Source organism: Chanodichthys erythropterus, chromosome 4 (assembly GCF_024489055.1).
Source record: "Chanodichthys erythropterus isolate Z2021 chromosome 4, ASM2448905v1, whole genome shotgun sequence".
NCBI lineage: Eukaryota > Metazoa > Chordata > Actinopteri > Cypriniformes > Xenocyprididae > Chanodichthys > Chanodichthys erythropterus.
Window position 1 is genome coordinate 37,095,311 of NC_090224.1, and position 19,894 is coordinate 37,115,204.

General features: G+C 36.1%; 1 protein-coding gene across 1 annotated transcript in view; it reads left to right on the top strand.

Moving 5' to 3' along the window:
• The first annotated feature begins 533 nt into the window (after positions 1-533).
• rp1l1b (rp1 like 1b) overlaps positions 534-19,894 on the top strand; it is a 40,341-nt gene continuing 20,980 nt past the window's right edge. Inside the window, exons 1-3 of the mRNA XM_067382915.1 lie at positions 534-599; positions 13,891-14,052; positions 17,489-18,022. Of these exons, the coding sequence (XP_067239016.1) occupies positions 534-599; positions 13,891-14,052; positions 17,489-18,022 (762 nt within the window). The remainder of the gene's footprint in view (positions 600-13,890; positions 14,053-17,488; positions 18,023-19,894) is intronic.

The window sequence follows — 19,894 nt, forward strand, 5'->3', positions numbered from 1 at the left end:
CTTTTCTGAAAACAACTGTAAAGTTATAGGATGAACAATGACAGTGACCCTGTGATTTTTGAGAACTATTGTCGTATGACAACAGTTTATACCTAATCTATATCACTGCAAGCCTTCCAAACAGATCAGGACTCTGTGTCTGTCAATATGGTCACTGCACATACCAGCGTGTGGATTGAGAAGAATAATAACCTGCTTACTATTCATATTTGGCATCCATTACTGGTGGCTGGGGATTATAGGTCTAGCTGTTCTCCTGCATTCCTGCTCATTGTAGTAGAACAACAGACTCGGCAAGCAGATGTGGTGCAGGCGTGGTGCAAGGCCAGCTAAAGAATGGACCAGACCCGGCCCAGGGCCCTGTGCCATGTGGTGGAGCCAGCGCATGGATACAGATGGGAACCCCTGGAAAACTTGAGGGATGCAGCAAGCGGCCAACGGCCACCCACCTGTACCTGCGTGTGAATACGCCAGCCCTGTCGAGTCCAGCACCTGTTTACCGCAGATACTGAAAGGTGCCATTAACTGAGAAAATGAGGCTGGAGTTCCACTGCCAACCATGGGAGAGGGAATACAGCTCCTCATTTTCCTTCTCCGAGGTAAGCGATTCCAATATCAACATTTATGCCTTGTCTCCTCCCGCTCAGCATTGTCAGGATACTTTCGCCATGCATACTAATTGTGAAATGTAATGTTTTAAATATGAAACAAACGCACCTCTATGTCACAGAAATATTTCCCAAGTCATTAAACTGTTCGAAAAGGTGAAACTTATTCTCACCTAGGCTGTGTTTATTTGTTCAATAATACAGTAAAACAGGAATATTGTGAAAATATTATTACAAAGTGTTTTCTATTTTATTTTAAAATGTAATTTATTGATGTTATGGTGAGGCTGAATCGTTACTCCAGTCTTCAGTGTCACATGATCCTTCAGAAATCATTGCTGATTTACTGCTCAAGAAACATTTATTCTTGTTATCAAAGTTGTGCTGCTTAATATTTTTATGAAAACCGTGATAAATTTTTTCATTAATTGATAGAAAGTTGAAAAGTTTTTATTTTACACAGATAATTTGTAGCATTATAAATGTTTTTTACTGTAACTTTTGATCTATTTAATACATTTTCCAGACTTTTAGAAAAAAATTCAAAACAATTTGACCTTGGAAGTACTTCTTAACTTTTTGTATAAAAATAAAAATCTAAATATCAAAATTAAAGATTTTAACATCAATAACACTAATGACAAAACAATTAAGGTACAAGCATTCTTTTTAAATTGTTTATATTATTAATATAAATGTCATATGATGTAGTGTATCAAGTGCCAAGTGACTTAATATTTTTACCGGCAATGAAACTGTTTTTGCAAAAACAGGCCATTATAAAAGCCAGAATTACAAAATTCAGAATTGTCTATTCTAATTTCATTACTACAGCTAAACCTATAGCCTAAATAATATAAATTAAAATATTAAAGACAAATAAACAGTCAGTAATTAAATAAAAACAAATAATCAAATTACAAACAAAAGCACAAATAAATACAATATAACAAAGATACACATGAAATAGTATTTTCAGGTACAGAAATTTAGTAAAGTAAGAAAATGTAAAATAACACTGCAGTCTTCACTGTATAGATTAAACTTCCATAATTAATCCTTCATAAAGTTACAAAAGTTATTCAGTCAAGAGCAGTGAGTGATTTTTCTTTTTGTTGTTCGATTAACATTAAAAACACAGACAGCAGCAGGAATATTAGGCTGCTGTCACTTTAAGAGCGAATGCACAGATCTAATATACTGATACTGTCACACATGCATTTACTTTCTCAACTGTTTACATTCACTTAAAATAAATCTGATTATATTTACTTGGATACTCTGTATATTTTTTTTTTTACATATTTTTGTGTGAATTTGTCTGCTTAAGTGCAAGAATACGTGAAAGAGAGCTCAGTTTAGTATTCGCACTAACAAAATGAGCGCCCTTTTGCGTCTTCTTGCACCTGAATATTTCAATTGTCAAGGCTTAAACTGGCCTGTCAACTGTCCCAAGCATCGTTCACATTCATGCATTGTTAGAATTCATAAAAATGTTACAGACGAGTGACACCGTTTCATATACTCGCCAACACAGATTTCTACTCGCATATGGCGATTGGCGAGTGTTAATTTTAGATCCTGAGTGTACCAAATGAAGGGGTCAAGTGGTTTTTCATGAATTTGACAAATTTAAATTATTTTTTTAAATGTGCAAAACGATATAAATTCAAACTATTTCATATCATTTGAAAAACTGTTGTGTTATAAAATTAAAGGGATAGTTCACCCAAAAATGAAAATGTGATGTTTATCTGCTTACCCCCAGGGCATCCAAGATGAAGGTGACTTTGTTTCTTCAGTCGAACACAAATGATGATTTTTAACTCCACCCGTTGCCGTCTGTTAGTCAAATAATGCGTGTCAATGGGAACTTCGTCTATAAGAGTCAAAAAAACACGACAGGCAAATCCAAATTAAACCCTGCGGCTCATGACGACACATTGATGTCCTAAGACACGAAACGATCGGTTTGTCCGAGAAACTGAACAGTATTTATATCATTTTTTACCTCTAATAAACCACACTATGTCCAACGGCATCCGGTGCGTGAGCATTTGTGCAAGCGCCGGAAGTGATCTCTCGCGTATATACGTCACTCATTGTTTACACAGTGCACAAACATTGTAGGTACGACGGCTAATCAAAATGGTACTTACTTGCACTTATCCGGATTGTTCAAACTGACTTAAAACTAAAAGATTACGTTCTCTCGCGCGAACTCATTCGGGAGTGGTGACTTTCCACGTATTCCCAACTTCTGAGCCTGCTCACCTGAAGTTATGGTTGATTGCTCTTCGGCTGGAAATATTAGCACACTCATTAACGTACTAAAGTTGTTGAGGGTCTGCAGCGATCATTTTTCCCCTGATGATTTTACATCACAGGAGAGGATCACGTACAACTTTAACCATCCGCTGTGCCTATGGTTTTTCCACATCCAACTGAGGTATGTGAACAAGATCTTTGTATGTGTCCTTTTTATTTGTAAAGCTGCCCTTAGGAAAAGTAACAAAATAAAATGAAGTTTTGATGTAATAAAACCATGTTTTTTAGTAGTTAACTTCCATTTGTTTAACAACTGTTGTACTACAGGCACCATGTTTAAACCATGCCAGAGCGCATACACACCTCACGCACCGGATGCTCAACACAGTTGGACATAGTGGTGTTTTAGAGGTAAAAAATGATATAAATACTGTTCGGTTTCTCGCACAAACCGATCGTTTCGTGTCTTAGGACATCAATGTGTCGTCACGAGCCGCAGGGTTTAATTTGGATTTGTCTGTGCATGTTTTTTTTACTCTTATTGATAGAGTTCCTATTGACACGCATTATACAGCTGCAACGGTTGGAGTTAAAAATCATCATTTGTGTTCTACTGAAGAAACAAAGTCATCTACATCTTGGATGCGCTGGGGGTAAGCAGATAAACATCACATTTTCATTTTTGGGTGAACTATCCCTTTAAGCATTTTAAATCTTTTTATGACTAAAAAGTCAAAGCACAGGTTCGTCACTGCACTGTAACCCATAATGCATCCTGAGAAAACACAAAGCTATAAGAATAGTTTCAGCAGTTTACATGACATCTGTGCCAGGATCTTCCACACCTGTGACCCACAATCCCCATAAGGATCTGACATGTACTGTAGGTGTAATCAGTGTCCCAGAGTCAGATATATAGTCAGATCTTGATTCTGTGAACATCCTACCAGGGTCAGCGTGAGTAGGCTGCAAACTCTACAGGCTTGTTTTTGTAAAGCACAGGAGCTCCCAGGAGTGTCATAACTCTTAACCCCAATGTGGAGGAGGATGTTCCTATTGTGCTTCCTAATTGCAATGTGGATCTTTCATTTAGTCTGTGTAAAAAGTCACGTCATTTCCTGTCCTGCCGCTGGCAGGAGTTTTGGTGACAGCCCAACACTCTGGAATTTTTTGTTCCAATGATCTATGACCTATATGAACCGCAAAAACGCATTAAGCCGTTTATTTAATATTGGTATGAATGATGAAATACAAAAGAGCAACACTCAAGGTTTCTCAGTCTCTGAGAATGAAATGTCAGCATTGCTTCTGTGTTTGTAAATATTTATTAGGTTTGACAGCTCATAGAGAGACAAAAAGAAACCTCTCGAGGAGTTTAGCACAGCATGATGCTTGTGATCAATCATAGCCGACCACTAACATCTTGTTTGAAGTCCCTAACTATTGTGTCTATGTTTACTCAACCAATTTCCTGAAAGCACAGTAATGATTATGATGAGAGATGTTATAATCCGTTTCGTCCTGTTACGTCTGCCGCAGACTTTATACCTGCTTTCTAGACAAATCACATGAGCAAGAAAGTGCTCAGCTCAAGCGTTTTGCCTGTGACGACAATAAAAGCACATAGCACCTCTGAACCCTCCTGCATAACAACAGCTATACCAAAAACCATTGCGTTTATCCTCAAATATGTTGTTCTGACAAAAGAGAATTTCCGATGCCTTGATCCCATGTGTTTACAGTGTGACAACAGGGGGAGGATCAGTAGCAGCTGACCTTGGCCACCGCACAAAGTCATATCATTTCCCCTCATGTGCGCAAACATTTTAGAGTGATGTTGTTTATGAGTTTGCAAGGCATCTTTTCCTGGTGGATAGTCAGATCTGTTTCCTTAAGACTTCACTTCAAATGAAAATCATGGAAATGAGTCATAGTGCCCTTAAAGCGGGACAGTTGTCTTGACAGGTGCATAACAGGATGTTCGCTAAAGTGATCATATGCTAGAAGCAAAGATGCTGATTTTATAGATATGTTCAGGGCTTGACATTATCACCAGCCAAACGCGGGTGTATTTCAGCAGTGGCGTGTAACGCAGTCAGTGAATTTTATATACAATTTTCAATTGTAGTCTTTTAAAAAGGCCTCTAAAATAATAAACTAAGTGCATTTTTTGACACATATCAGTACTAAAATATCTGAAACACTTCCAATACTCATTTTCCTCAGAATAGACACACAATACCAGCTGCTCTTTCTCTCTCTCTCATCTCTCTGATAGCGAGTCGACACACAAACCCTCCTCCTCTCACTCACTCGTTTCATTTGCTCCAGATGAATATTGTTGGTGTTACAGGGCTTGAATTTCAGCATCAGATTGTGCATATTGCACATAATTTTACTCATTGCTGCAGATTTTGTTCTCACACCCATATTGTGCCACATAAAGTCGCCTCTCAGTCCTAAATTGAGTTCTTTTTCACCACTTAAACAGTCAAATACACACAAAATAATGTCAAAATGCCGGTCTTGGTGAGTATTCACGTAAACACAGTCAGTTTGTTTTAAGTGAACATAAACAGTTGAGAAAGAAAACGCATGTGTAACAGTATAATGGATCTGTGCGTCAGGTCTTAAAGTGACAGCAGCCTAATAAACCTGCTGCCAAATTATGAGATAATATAAAAAATATCTAAATGGCACGATGTATCGATGTCAAGATTGTGGTCAGTGATGCTGTGTGGCTAGGAACTTTGGAAAACCACAAAAGTTCATGTCAAGCCCTGGATAAATAATAATAATAATATAACAGATCAGTGGTTAAATCCCTTTTAGCGCGTTGGATGATTGACAGGTGAGTAGGCAGTCCGTTGAAGTTGTCCAGGACACGTGACGATAGCGTTTACACTGTTTCTAACTCAACGAAAACAAACCAGACACTGGTAAAACAGCTATAATAATATATTTAAATATTGCTTGCAAACTTTTGAACGGCGGTCAGTTGAGAAAGATGATTTTGCCGCTGTCATAAGATGTAGTTTCAACATGTGCCAGCAGGGGCAAACTAGGCAATGCTAACCAGCAAAATTTTGAGCCCTTGTTGGTGTAAATGATGTCAAAGAGTCATGTGACATGTTAATACATGTACTGCAGGTAAAGATGTGCTCTTAAGCAGGTCGGTGTGAATGCAACCTTGCATATGTGTCAGAATTAATTCAGCTGCTTATTAATGCAAGAGAGGTTGATTATGGAAAAACAGTGAAATTAGCATTTGATAAAGTGTCTCATGTTCACACAGCCTTTTTTTTGTGATGCTCACATTTCTCTTTGCCCTCCTCCTCCTTTTTTTTCTCTTGCTTTTCATCTTTGTCTCTCTCTTGTTTTCTTTTAAAAACACACCAACTATTGTTGTACCTTATGAGATGTATTGCTTTTTCTTTCAGAATATAAGTTTAGGATATCAGATTTTCAGTTGGCAAACATATTACAGATATATATTAAATTAATATAAGTTATGGTATGATGCATTGACTAAATGACTATACAAATTTGTGTAAATTGCATTTAGAAGGTTTTGGATGTGTGTGTTAAATGTACAGTGATGGGAGGGGTCAGTTTGGGTTTATTGTGGTGTTTGTTTGGATTGATGCCCCTAGTGGCTGATATTGCTTCAGTAAGTACTGTATTACAAATGTGTTTTAAAGGGCATTTACAGTTTATAATTTTTTTCAGGGGGTCTTCTAAAATTTTACATGATTTAATGTTAAAAAAAACATTATTACTTTTTTTTATAATTTTTTTTTTTTTATAATAATTTACATGGTTTTAGCACCTGTTTTTTTCTCTCTGTCTGAATGCTTTGTTTTAGTTTTTTCTTCCTGTCCTTATATTACTACATTTGTCTGTATCCTGCAGATGGGCATCATGCAGATGAGGTGATGTTACTACGTCACAGGAATAATGGCAGGACTACAAACCGGGGATTTCAGGCAAGTGTTTTCTGTTGGAGAGATTCACCTTTGGCATAGACATTGTGTTTTATTACTTTGCAGAGTGTTTAGATGCACAAGCAGCTGTGTTACACACTAGATTTAAGGTTTGAAGGGTCAAATCAAAAAAGCATAAGATCCCCTTTAATGCACGTCACTTTTGGCGCACACTGATTATACAGTTGTGGCCAGAATTATTAGACCCCTTCATAAATATGATCAAAGATGACTCTAAAAATAAATCTGCATTGTTTATCCTTTTGATCTTTAATTTATAAAATTAGCAAAAATCTAACCTTTCATTGAAGGAAAAGAATTGAAAGTGGGGAGGAAATAACATTAAGAAATAAATGTTTTTCTCCAAAACACGTTGCCCACAATTATTAGCACCCTTTTATTCAATTCTTTTTGCAACCTCCTTTTGCCAAGATAACAGCTCTGAGTCGTCTTCTATAACGCCTGATGAGTTTGGAGAACACCTGAGGAGAGATCAGAGACAATTCCTCCATACAGAATCTCTCCAGATCCTTCAGATTCCAGCTCCATGCTGGTGCTTCTTCTCTTCAGTTCACTCCACTCATTTTCTTCAGGGTTCAGGTCAAGAGACTGGCACGGTCATGGCAGAAGCTTCATTTTGTGCTCAGTGTCACATTTTTGTGCTGGTTTTGATGTTTGTTTTGGATCATTGTCCCGACGGATGATCCAACCACAGCCCATTATAAGATTTCTAGCAAAAGCTAGAAGTCAGGTCAGGTTTTGATTTTTTTATCTGTTGGTATTTGGTAGACTCCATGATACCATGTATCTGAACAAGATGTCCAGGACCTCCAGCACAAAAACAGGCCCACAACATTAAAGATCCAGCAGTTTATTTGACCGTGGGCATGGGGCACTTTTTATCCATGTGTGCACCAAACCCATCTGGTGGGTTTGCTGCCAAAAAGCTCTTATTTTAGTTTCATCTGACCATAGAAGCTTGTCCCGTTTGAAGTTCCAGTCTTGTCTGAAAACTGAATATGCTGGAGATTGTTTCTGGATGAGAGCAGAGGATTTTTCTTGAAAACCTCCCGAACAGCTTGTGGGGATGTAGGTGCTTTTGATACATTTTTTTAGGCTTTCTGAGATTCAAGACTCAACTAATCTCTGCAATTCTCCAGCTGTGATCCTTAGAGAGTCTTTAGCCACTCAAACTCTCCTCCTCACTTTACATTAGGACGATTTAGACACACGTCCTCTTCCAGGCAGATTTGTAACATCTTTAGTTGATAGGAACTTCTCAATTATTGCCCTGATGGTGGAAATGGGGATTTTCAATGCTTCAGCTATTTTCTTACAGCCACTTTCTATTTTGTGAAGCTCAACAATCTTTTGCTGCATATCAGAACTATATTCTTTGTTTTTTCTCATTGTGATGAACGATTAAGGGAATTTGGCCTTTGTGTTTCCTCATGTTTATACTCCTGTGGAACAGGAAGTCATGGCTGGCCAATTTCATGTTCATGATCACCCTGGTGAGCTAAAATTTTTTAAATATGAATAGCAATATACTTCAGAGATATTTTACTCATAAAAAATTCTAGGGGTGCTAATAATTGTGGGCAACGTGTTTTGGAGAAAAACATTTATTTCTTATAGTTCAATTCTTTTCCTTCAATGAAAGGTTAGATTTTTGCTAATTTTATGATTTAAAGATCAAAGGGATAAACAATGCAGATTTATTTTTAGAGTCATCTTTGATCATATTTATGAAGGAGTCTAATAATTCTGGCCACAACTGTATGGAAAGAACTGTAAAAATTATACAGAAAAAAGTGTTTAGTTAAAATGAAATGATAGTGACAGATCTTTTCTCCCGTATTGTGATGAGAAGTGTGTCGTTTCATCAAAAAATAATGTTGTATTTTGATAAGTTTGAGGTCAAAAAAAGAAAAAGAGAAACATAGGCCTACATTGATGAATCGTTCAAAATAAAATTAATAACATGCATTAAAAAAAACGACTTTTGTGCTGTCATGTGTTATTGCATACACAAAAAAAAAAAGTAAAAAAATGAGTTCATCCAAAAATTTAAATTCTGTCTTCATTTACTTACCAAATTTTAAAGATTGTGACTGACGGATGGTTGCTCCTTTCAATGCAATATCAAAACAGCATCAAAAATTATACAAATCATAAAAGTAGTCTGAATAATTTGCTGATAATAAATGTTTTTTGAGCATTAAATCAGCATATTAGAATGATTTCTGAAGGATCATGTGACACTGAAGACTGGTGTAATGATGCTGAAAATTCAGCTTTGATCATATAAATAAATAAATAAATTAAAATTTAAAATACATTCAATATTCATATTTTCATATTTTAAATTGTAATAATATTTCACAATATTTCTGTTTTTACTGTATGTTTGATTACATAAATGCAGCCTTGGTGAGCTTTTACTTTCAAAAACATTCAAAATTGTAATGTTTCCAAACTTTTTGGTACTATATACACTTGCATATTTTTTTTCTTGCATACGTTTTCTGAAGCCATACTACATATCTGAAATTTATTTTGTAATTACAGTAATCTGTGTTTGCTTTAAGAATTTCATATTGTCTTTCAAGAATAGCATTTTACTCATAAATAAAAAATAAATAAAAAATAAAAATTAAGTCATATATACAAGGTGTAGTCTAAAACACAGCTTGAACAGCTGCAGCTTGAATCAAAGCAGGTTCTGCAGTAATCAGGCCTGACATGTCAGTGCAGGAGGCCGGAGTTAAGCCGAGGTGTCAGAACTCACGTGTGAGCCGGAAAGAAGAAGAAATGCCAATGAGCATTTTATTATCACGGCTAGATTCAGTTACGGCATAGTACCCTCATATACAGTATTCTTGTTCAGAAGATAATGACTTTTTAACAACCATAATATTTTGTTGAATAACAACTGATTGTTTATATTAGTTTCCATCTTTTCTATCCAGAAATCACGAAAGGATATTTAGGTTTCCTTGGAATTCTTGCAGTGCTTTGCAGTCTGGCTCCACGGTTTTAAAACATCTTTAGGGAGGTTCCTTAACTCAGGAAAGACCCAGAGGGAGGAGGCAGGGGTGTGAACTCTACAGGGGTCTTACGGCACATGACTCAGGAGAAAAACAATCTCATGTCCCTACTCACCCATCCGCTCCGCCAAGCTTCTTATGACACACTGACAGATGGCAAGACACACTTGAGTTGCTGCATTCGCAGGAAGGCTCTCTTGGATGAATAAGCATTTTATCCTTGCAATTTCCAGAAAGTATGTGGTAACAGGGGTTTGGGATAGGCTATCTTTACAAGGTGCTGTTTCTGATAAGAGTGACTAGCGAGTACTTAACTTTTTTGTGTGTTTACTCCATCATTCAGCAGAAAGCTGTTTCCTAATGCTTTGGATATACTGATTCCCAAAAGTCGTATAGCCTGAGTTCAGGATATATATAAGCATACAAGCAACCATCGAAGTATTTTTACTTAGAGAGAAAAGTTGAGTCACACATTTTTATAAAATTTGTCTTGATTCAACCATCATTGATGGTTAAATCTCATGCCAGTTGGCTTTGACTCAGCACAGCTCAACAGATTTTGAGTCAGATTCTTGACTGGATGTACAGTAGATGATCAATTGAATTTGCATTGCTGGCAGAGCCTCATGAAAATAATTCTGGTTTGGATCAGAACTGATGCCGGAGGACTGCGATGTGATATGCATTGTTCTAATTACTGCTAAATAAGAGCCATTAATCCATTTGCATCTGGGCCACCCATCAAGTTAATTGGATCATCTTAGATACCCTCCTGAGCTCTGTTCTTAGTGATGAGGTACTGTAGATGTCACTTGCAAGACTCACTTACATGATATGATTTTTTTATGCAAAGAGCATAGTAATCTAGCTTGCTGACAGTGAGATGTACCAGAGTTTATATGCACTCTACCTGTCACAACAGGAAACCAGCAGGAAAGACAGGAAATGATGAACTAAAATCAGTCCATCAAAACTAAACTGAAACTAAAACTGAATGTGACATTACTGTTCAAAAGTTTGGGGCCTGAAAGAAATGAAAACTTTTATTCAGCAAGGATGCATTAAATTTATCAAACTGACAATACAATACAATACTTCAAATAAATACTGTTCTTTTGAACTTTCTATTAACTACAGAAAAAATACATCACAGTATCCCCCAAAAATACTGAGAAATTAATTAAGCCTTTTTTTTTTTTAAGATTTACACATTTCAAATTGATTTAAAGGGATAGTTCACCCAAAAATGAAAATTTGATGTTTATCTGCTTACCCCCAGTGCATCCAAGATGTAGGTGACTTTGTTTCTTCAGTCGAACGCAAATTATGATTTTTAACTGCAACCGTTGCCGTCTGTCAGTCAAATCATTGCAGTGGATGGGAACTTCAACTATAAAAGTAAATAAAACTTGCTTAGACAAATCCAAATTAAAACCTGCGGCTCGTGACGACACATTAATGTCCTAAGAGACAAAACGATCGGTTTGTGTGAGAAACCGAACGTTATTTATATCATTTTTACCTCTAATACACCACTATGTCCAACTTCATTCAGCTTCCTGTTAGTGAGGTCAAAAAACGCGTTCTGAAGAAGGAAGTGATGTCTCGCCCATATACTTGAATGAGCGCGAGACATCACTGCCGCTGTCAGAGCGCGATCAGACCTCACTAGCCGGAAGCTGAACGAAGTTGGACATAGTGGTGTATTAGAGGTAAAAAATTATATAAATAATGTTCGGTTTCTCAAACAAACCGATCGTTTCGTGTCTTAGGACATCAATGTGCCGTCACGAGCTGCAGGGTTTAATTTGGATTTGTCTATGGAAGTTTTTTCGACTCTTATTGTTCAAGTTCCCAATCACTGCTATTATTTGACTGACAGACGGCAACGGTTGCAGTTAAAAATCATAATTTGCGTTCGACTGAAGAAAAAAAGTCATCTACATCTTGGATGCACTGGGGGTAAGCAAATAAACATCAAATTTTCATTTTTGGGTGAACTATCCCTTTAATAAACCTTACATATTATTCATATTATGAATTAAGAATTTTAAATGAGTAAAAAAACTAGAGCTTAATAAAACATTTTGTATACATTTTAATGGAACATGGGAATTGACCATTTAGTTTATGCGATTCGTATTCATAAATTTAAACATTTACATTTTTTTAATTTATGAAGATCTAGTTTTGTTTTTACTTATTTAAAATTCCTAATTCGTAATATATAAGGATTATTCAGTTTAATTTGTTGGAATTTTACTATTAATTGAAATGCTTAAATCTTAAACAAGCTAAAAAAAAATAGTGTGTAGAATGATTTCTGAAGGATCATGTGACTGAAGACTGGAGTTGCCATCAAAGGAATAAAACAGTTATTTAATTTAAATTGTAATTTTTGAACAGTTGTGTAAGTTATTACCCAGTATTAGAGACTTTTTAATTTATCGATATCGATTGATGTTAGATATTTAATTGTTCATCTTCATGTCCCCTATTTAGAATACCTTAGATTACCATTCATACTTAAAAAAAATAGCATCAACTTTCAATAAGAGCCATTTATCAGTTATGAGCAAATAATTATCAGCTTATCCTTTGTCTAAAAAGTTAATATTAGGGGTGTAACGGTACACAAACATGACGGTTCGTTGCATACCTCGTTATTGAAGTCACGGTTCGGTACAGCGGGGGTTGCTATTAAGATTTTAGATATGTGCAATTTAGATTTTTTTTAGTGTTAATTATTATAAGGCAGGTTTTGCATTAACTTCCAAATCTAATTATAAAATTATTTTTCAATTATTTTTCTACTCCAATTCATTTTTGAAATATGATCATTTACACAGTTAATGTCATAACTTGTTTTCATGCCAAATGTATTTAAACATATTAAATAATTAAGATTCATTAAATATAATGAATATATAAGCTAATATAGTGTATATATTTAGTGAAATGCCCCTCTAGAGTTCATTATCTAGTGAAATAACATGCTGTGGACACTGAATGACTTGCCTGAGGTAAATGTAATGCTATGTGAGTTTTTATTCTCAAGCTGTTTTATTGATGTCTTTCCATGGTTAAGCCACCGGTTGAGAGAATACATTTAAACATATATATGCATAAATCTGTTCTTCTTCTTCTGTGCTTTTTCCTGTTGTGGCAGTTAGCAAACCGCGTTGCATTACCTAGCGCGCCCCCTCCTGGATTGGAGTGTGGATCACCTGTGATTGACTGTATGCACTGAACAAATACATTGTGATGACCCTGAATCTCTTTCTGATCCTTTTGGGCTGAGTGTGGGAGTTTTTGATTAGAGTTCCTTGTTTTAATTGATAATTAGTTGGAGTATATGTTGTGTATTATTTGGGGTAGGCACTCTCTGTGGGAAGGTTTCTCTCAGGAGTGACTCTTGCAATATGTAAGAACTTGTTGACTCATGTAGTTAAAGATTTAGTTGTAATTATAATCATTATTTCTTTATTTTCTCTAGACTTCTGTTTATTATCATTACTGATTGTTGTTGTATTAGCTTAATTCATTAAAACAATTTGCATTGATTAGACTTTGTTGTCTGATCACTCTTTTACGTTGTGACTTTAAACGAGCGGGTCTTAACATAAAATTGGGGGCTCGTCCGGGATTTGAACCCATTACACTCCTAGTTAATATATATTTAATTAACAACTAAATGGATTACATGATGTCTTCTGAACTGGAAGACTCCCACCTTCAACAGAACCTCCGTGTATGACACACTAAGGCTGCTTAAGCTTTATTTATGTGTTCAGTGGATCCTGCAAATATGTAACCATGTCCTAAATCAACTATCAGTGTCCTCAAGAGTCTTTTACTTACAATGTGCTAAGTTTGTCTGTTCTTTTATGCAATAGCCAAGTTCTAGTCATGTGTCCAAAGCCTCAGCAGATTTGGATGCAGTCTCAGGGTGATTAAGAAGGCTTTCCGTTCTATCCTTAGCTTCCCAAGGACCGATTAGCAGATAGGCCCCCGGTGGGACAGGCGCTACTCAGCTGGCAGTTCACAGCAGCTCCTGCTCCTCCTCAGCTCGAGTGTGGAAACTCAGAGGATGCTTTGCTGAGCTCTTGGTTTCTCAACATTGTGATCATGGTTCTTATGATGGTGAGTGTTTTGCAGTGCTTCGTAAGGGACGGTTGAAGACTTTCCCAGTTCATTTGGATCGCAGTTAGTTGAGGATGTAATGCTTTCACACTCGTCACCTTGACCTTATTGGTTTAGAAAATCTTTATGGGGAAAGTAAAGAATCTCTACCATTTCTGTGCTTCAGTCTGTGTTTTTGATGGACTTGGTGTTCAATAGGTGATTACAAGAATATCAAAACAGGTGCATTATATAGTAGTGAAGAATGAGGAGCACCGGTGCAGTTATCTAGGATGCATTATAGGATTGTGCCAGTCAGAATTCAAAGCTTTTGCCTGCATTTGCAGAGATCTGTGCGTATATACGTCCTTAACTCAAGTTTGTTTAACATCTTTTTCATATGGTGTTTTGAGCTTACAGATCATCTGCAGCATCACTGGAATTTACTTGTTTTGGGTAACATAATTGACATCATATGATTTATATTATTTGTTTACATTCTCTTTCCTTCAAATGTTCTCATCAAAAGCAGATATTGGAACAGACCTCTGGGCAATTTTATTTGCACATCTTTTTTTTCCAGAAAGATAGATGCAGATTCAGTTTTCCTGGATCCACAGTTTGAGTCATTAAACCTTGAGGTGAAATCAGATGTGTCAGTGATACTTTAAATGTCACCTATTAAGTTTTTTTTTGTGCTATACTGTGATTGGTCATTACCCAGCAAACAATAGCTGTCATTTCACCGTCTTGGTTAACTATTGACCCGATATAGTCTGGCTATGACTAATCAACAAGCCGAAATTACCTTGAATTTGGTTTCATTTTTGTGTTTCAGATGTATGATATCCCATCATGTAAGCAAAGTCAACAGTGATTACAAGGTGTTTGGTTTCATTTCTTAATTTCCTTATTCATTACATTTCTCAGACAGCCTAAATTTTGCCTTGTTTTAGATGTCAGAAATGCAAAATTGCTTGCCATTTTCTACTATATATACATATGCAATTTTTTCTCCACTGTGTCCAGCAGAGTCAACAACTGTTCAAAAGTTTGTGGTCAATCATGTCTTTTTTAAAGAAGTCACCAGTGCTGCATTTATTCTACCAAAATACAATAGTCTGAAATATTATAATAATTTAAAATAACTGCTTTCTATTTTAATACAATGTAATTTTTAAAATGTAATTTATTTCTGTGATCAAAGCTGAATTTTCAGCATTATTACTCCAGTCTTCAGTGTCACATGATCCTTCAGAAATCATTCTGATATGCTGATTTGCTGCTCAAGAAACATTTCCTATTATCATTGATGATATTTTGTGACATTATAAATGTCTTTACTGTCACTTTTGATCAATTTAATGCATCATTGCCGAATTAAATGATTGAAGTTTTTCAAACTTTTAAGCGGTAGTGTATATTACAGATTATTACGTGCTTCTGTAAGACTTAAAGAGTCTGGTTTGGTCCTGTTATGCAGTAAAACTCAGGCTGTATCAGTTCCCTGTTATTGTTCTGATAGTGTAAGTGGAAAAAGAGAGCTGGAACTGAGGATTTGTGCCCCCTTTTTTCCCCAATTTATTTCCAGAGAAAACATGTATATGTGGATCAGAATATAAAGCAGTGTATTCACTGATCTGACATGCTGTTAGGAAATCCAAATTGTGTTAATAGTTTTGTGTTAGATTTTACTGATTTAGAGTTCTACCTTTTCTTTGAACAAATCGACATGCCTGTCCATTTCTCGCTTTCCATCTTTGCTTTCTTAAATCACATAGCTTGCTAATTTTTAATTTTCACATTTGTGCTTGAATCAAAAATAACAATAGGCTTCTACTGCAGCTTCATCCTGTCACATGTTGCTTCCACTTTTTCCCTGCACTTGTAGATAAGCTCTTTAGTCTAATTCAGGCGAAGTCTGCTCTTTTTATCCCTGCTTAGTCTCTGATATCTGTCCATCATTTGTGTGTCTTGAGCTCAGTAATGCTCCCTCAGCTGTGGAGTGTGCCAGGCTCAAATGTGCTGTCATGATGTGCCAGTGGGATTCCTGCAGATGTACCGGTTTAGGGTCACATGTTAAATCTGGATATTTTTTTTAGCTTTGGTTCAACATCAACACCACACATACTTTCAGTTTCAGTAGTTGCTTGTGTAAAGAAACTTGATTCTGTAAGAAAGTGACTGAGAAAAGATTTTAATGATCTGGATCTGGAGATTCTGGTAGAAAAGGTGGGAGAAAGGTAGGTTAAGATATAAATAATTCAAATTTAAATGTAAAGTATCAGTTGGTAATCTAAAAAAACACTCTCATGACAATATAAATGCTTAGTGTTGTGTTTGGATCACTTAGCAGAGAATTTTTAAATCCTGTTAAGAACAGGATCGAGTTGAAAGCATTCAGTCTTTTTGTTTAAGCTTCTGAGTTTATCCTCTTGTTTAAGCTTGTTAGTTTAAACTAGTTTGCAATGATATTAAATTCTATGTTTCTTATAGTCTGCAATGTGTGCATTCAAGTGCAAGCATACAGTGTGTACCATATATATATATATATATATATATATATATATATATATATATATATATATATATATATATATATATATATATATATATATATATATATACAGTACCGGTCAAAGGTTTATTTTTAATGTTTTTGAAAGAAGTCTCTTCTGTACACCAAGCCTGCATTTATTTGATCAAAAATACAGAAAAAAAACAGTAATATTGTGAAATATTATAACAATTTAAAATAAGGGCTTTCTATTTTAATATCTTTTAAATGATAATTTATTTATGTGATGCAAAGCTGATTTTTTTTAAGCAGCCATTCCAGTCTTCAGTGTCACATGATCCTTCAGAAATCATTCTAATACGCTGATATGATGCACTATTTTTGCATTACAAATTATAATTTTAGCCTAAAATTTGAGTGATAATTGAATAAAATTCTCATGATTTTCACAAAGTATTAAAGCACAGGTTTGTGTCAAACCTTATGATCATGTGATCTTTAATGGAAGCAAGAACATCTTATTTTTGACAAGTTTGCATAGCTATTAAGGAAATCACATAGAAATAGTGCAGAATCTTACATATTTGTTTTTCATTTAACATCATAACATTTGTTATTTACATTTTTTTAAATAATAAAACTGGAAAACTGCCCCTTTCCAGGTTTAAATTCCAGAAACTGCCCACATTCTTACAAAAGTATGTTTCATTGCAATTTGCTTTATAGACCCAAACAATTCAATTGCATTTATGCCTAAAGTTCTCTAATATCAATTGTTGTCATAATGAGCTTGACACAAACTGACTTGAAATCCTCTGTTGGTGATGATATCCCGTGCATGTGTTTTTGTCTTTTTCAGAGCGGAAGGAGAGGATGAGTGAGTGTGGTAGCTCTGCTATGTTCTCCTGTGGTTCCTTTATCCTCTGATTCAACCTCCAGTCATCCGACATCTGCCACAGGCCTTTGGATGAAGTTAAAATGGCCTCCCACAAGCAAAGCTTTCAATGCTTTGACACCCTCACGGACGACCCGTCTCTCAAGCCCACTTTCCCTCATGGCCACTGCTCCTCAACATCCTTCAGAGGCTCCTCCGGCTCGACTAGACTGGAACCACTGGAGGATCGTGGATGTTATCTGTGTGCCGATCATCAGCAGGCCAAGACGATGGCCTCGGAGGCCCCGGGAGCTTACTCCAACCCGTGGTATCATTTTCAGACGCATCCGCACGCTCGGCAGTGTACAAACAGGAGGCCCATTAGAGCTGAGGAAGCTCCTGGACAGAGTGAAGATCACCACCACCACCATCACAGACACTCCAGGAAGATTGTGCTTGTGAAGAACAGCGACCCGTCTGTGCGGAGGACCATCGTGCTGCACCGCAGGAGCCTGCACAGTCTGGCGCTCTTCATGGACGAGGTCTCTGAGCTCATGCACTGTCTCATCAGGAAGCTCTACACACTGCAAGGCCACAAGGTGAGTCCCTTCTGGAAATAATATAACAAACTTTCAAAAGTTCGGGGTCAGTAGATTTTGCAAGGTTGCATTAAATTGATCAAGAGTGACATAAAGACATTTATAATGTTGAAAAGGTTTATATTTCAAATAAATGCTGTGGTTTTGAACCTTCTATTTAGCAAAGAATTCTGAAAATAAAAATGTATCATGGTTTCCACAAAAGGCAGCACAACTGTTTCAACATTGATAATAATCAGAAATGTTTCTTGAGCAGCAAATCATCATGATTTCTGAAGGATCATGTGACACTGAAGACTGATGCTGAAAATTCAGCTTTGATCACAGGAATAAAGTACACTTTACTATATATTCAAATTTTAATAATATTTCACAATATTACTGTTTTGATCAAATAAACTCAGCATTGGTGAGCAGAAGAAACTTCATTAAAATCTTACAGACCCCAAACTTTTGAACAGTACTGATGTTTATAATGTAAGTAATCAACAACATTTTAAACACAAAATATTTCACTTATAAATCAAAATCACCTATGTGGGAATTATACTCACATCCAGTATTAGCAGTTTTATACTGCTGTACTGTAGATTTCAGGAAACAAATATATTATTACATTTAATATTATTAACTTAAAGGATTAGTTCAGTTCAGAATGAAATTTTCCTGATAATTCACTCACCTCCATGTCATCTAAGATGTTTGTGTCTTTCTTTCTTCAGTTGAAAAGAAATGAAGGTTTTTGAGGAAAACATTCCAGGATTTTTCTCCATATAGTGGACTTCACTGGGGTTCAACAGGTTGAAGGTCCAAATGTCAGTTTCAGTGCAGCTTCAAAGAGCTCTACATGATCCCAGACGAGGAATAAGAGTCTTATCTAGAGAAACCATCACTAATTTTCTAAAAAAAAAAAAAAAATATATTATATACTTTTTACACAAATGCTCGTCTTGCACTGCTCCGAGATGCTCCATGCATTACGTAATCAAGTTGGAAAGGTCATGTGTGATGTAGGCAGAAGTAACACAGTAGGGCGAAAAAATCATTTTCTACTCCATCCTCAAAATCATCCGACATTGTTGCTTTTTTTTTTTTAAGGTCATTTGACTTAGTCTTTGCACGTTCGCTTTGTAAACACTGGATCGGTACTTCCGCCTACGTCACACGTGATCTTTCCGACATGATTACGTAATGCGTGGCGCATCTCAGAGCAGTGCAAGATGACCATTTGTGGTTAAAAAGTATATAAATTAGATTTTTTTTTTTTGAAAATGGCTGATGGTTTCTCTAGATTAGACTCTTATCCCTCGTCTGGGATCATGTAGAGCTCTTTGAAGCTGCACTGAAACTGACATTTGGACCTTCAACCTGTTGAACCCCAGTGAAGTCCACTATATGGAGAAAAATCCTGGAATGTTTTACTTAGAAACCTTCATTTCTTTTCGACTGAAGAAAGAAAGACATGAACATCTTGGATGACACGAGGGTGAGTAAATGATCAGGAAAATTGAATTCTGAACTGAACCAATGTAAATGAGTTAAATGTATGTCTGTAGGGCCTATTGTATAAAACCTTCAAACTTCTAGACTTTTCAAGAGTTTTCTGAAAAACAGCAAACTTCTTTAAGCATTCAGACAAGACTTTGTCAAGCTTTGGCTTTTCTTTTGAAGTCAAATGTAACGAGGTTAGTAGATATGGGAAGAAGGAGGCGGGAACCGGCGAACATTCAACCAAACTTTAATATAAAATAAACAAACAAAACGAAAGTAATGCCGGCAGACCCTCGCGGACGTCTGCCGGCCACACAAACATAACAAAACATAAAATAAAGTCCAGGCCTGGTCCTCTCTCGTCTTTCATTGTAGTCGCTC